Consider the following 1,474-nt stretch of genomic DNA (forward strand, 5'->3'; position numbering starts at 1 on the left):
AAACTGTTAATCAGACCCCATAACGCAGAGTCAGTTATCCTTTAAAGAGCCATTCTAAGCTGTAGACTACTTCAATTTAGAAATGCTTATGAAGTGGACACTTTTCGTCAAAGATTACCAAGGTCAGAAGTAAAAACAGTGTGATGGAATATAGAGATGCAATAGTTGAGAGCCACAGATCTAAAAGATCACAGTCATGCAGCCTGTCTCTGATGTTTCCTAGTTCCTCCATTGGGTTCATATACAATAGCTTTGCTGCAAAATGGAATAGAATCCAACACCATCACCCAATCAGTGTTGTTTTAATTACAGAAAGACCAAGAACTTTCACTATTCTTGTATTTTACTTTGCATATAGCATTCTTGCTCCTTCTAAAAACAAAAACCCTCCCTACACTGTGATATGAAATGATTAATTATCTTGTTTTACTTTTCTAAAAATATAAATATTAAGAAAATTTTAAAGAAAAAAAATCAATAAAATACAACTCAAGCCTCCGATAAAAGCTGTATTAATGGAGTCTATCCTTTTTTTAGTTTCTAGAAAGTATAGGTATAGATGCAGAATCTCTTAACAGCAAAAGTTTTATAAGCATCAACATGAAAGAGGCACTTTTTCCAAATAATTCATTATTTCAGTGAGCTGTTATTGCTACCGGTGACTTGATTATGTAAGATAAAATTTATTTATTCAATCAAAGCTTCCTACATCCTGTCCTGAAAAGAATAGTACTTTCCAAACATATTGTCCTGGGTTCCCACCCAAGGCTACTTAACTATGATCTCTGAGGGAAAGGGGGAAAAAAATGGACTTTAAAGAAACATTAAAAAAAAAACAAAAAACGAAACACTTTAGGGTAAGTCATGGTGGTCAAAGTTTGAAGAATAAAGAATGAAAGGAAAAGCAGGAACTGTTAAGCTCACCACCTTCTGTCCTTTAAGTTTCTCAATTAACTTTGTTACTTTTTCAATTCCTAATTTTTTTTTTCACTAAAAAATAGGGGATCTACCCCAAGGTAGGGAGATTAGTACTAAAGAATGCATGAAGCAGCAAAAAGTGGGGATAGACATAGGCAAGGAATGGAGTTGTCATGCCCAGAAAAAAACACAAACCTTTAAGCCTGAGTTAACGCAGAGACCAAGGCTTCTTGCAGCTCAGACCCCAGAGTTCTCCTATGGAAGGAAAGCCTCCCACGCCTGCCTCCTTTGTGGTTCTACTTACGCTCTTGATGTCAGCCCCTCGCAGGGTGATCTGTGTTTGCCTCCAGCCATGGCCACCATTTCTTCCCCACAGGGCTGCTCCGTGGGCTCCATGTTTTCTCAGAAACACCTGGAGCGTGCTAGAGTGCAGCCCAGTCACCTTGTGCCTAAATGACAGGCACAGGTCCCCTGCATCCATGAGGTGGCTGACAGGTAGCACCAAGCGAGCCGCTTTGCCCCCTGGGCCTTTGGCTGCCGAGACTGTCAGATACTG

General features: G+C 39.5%; 1 protein-coding gene across 1 annotated transcript in view; it reads right to left on the reverse strand.

Annotated features, from left to right (window-relative positions):
- The window catches only part of NPNT (nephronectin), an 85,243-nt gene that overhangs the window by 3,735 nt on the left and 80,034 nt on the right, over positions 1-1,474 (reverse strand). Inside the window, exon 11 of the mRNA XM_019630095.1 lies at positions 1,223-1,471. Within this exon, the coding sequence (XP_019485640.1) occupies positions 1,223-1,471 (249 nt within the window). The remainder of the gene's footprint in view (positions 1-1,222; positions 1,472-1,474) is intronic.

This window comes from Hipposideros armiger, unplaced genomic scaffold (assembly GCF_001890085.2).
Source record: "Hipposideros armiger isolate ML-2016 unplaced genomic scaffold, ASM189008v1 scaffold_892, whole genome shotgun sequence".
In the NCBI taxonomy this organism is placed as follows: domain Eukaryota; kingdom Metazoa; phylum Chordata; class Mammalia; order Chiroptera; family Hipposideridae; genus Hipposideros; species Hipposideros armiger.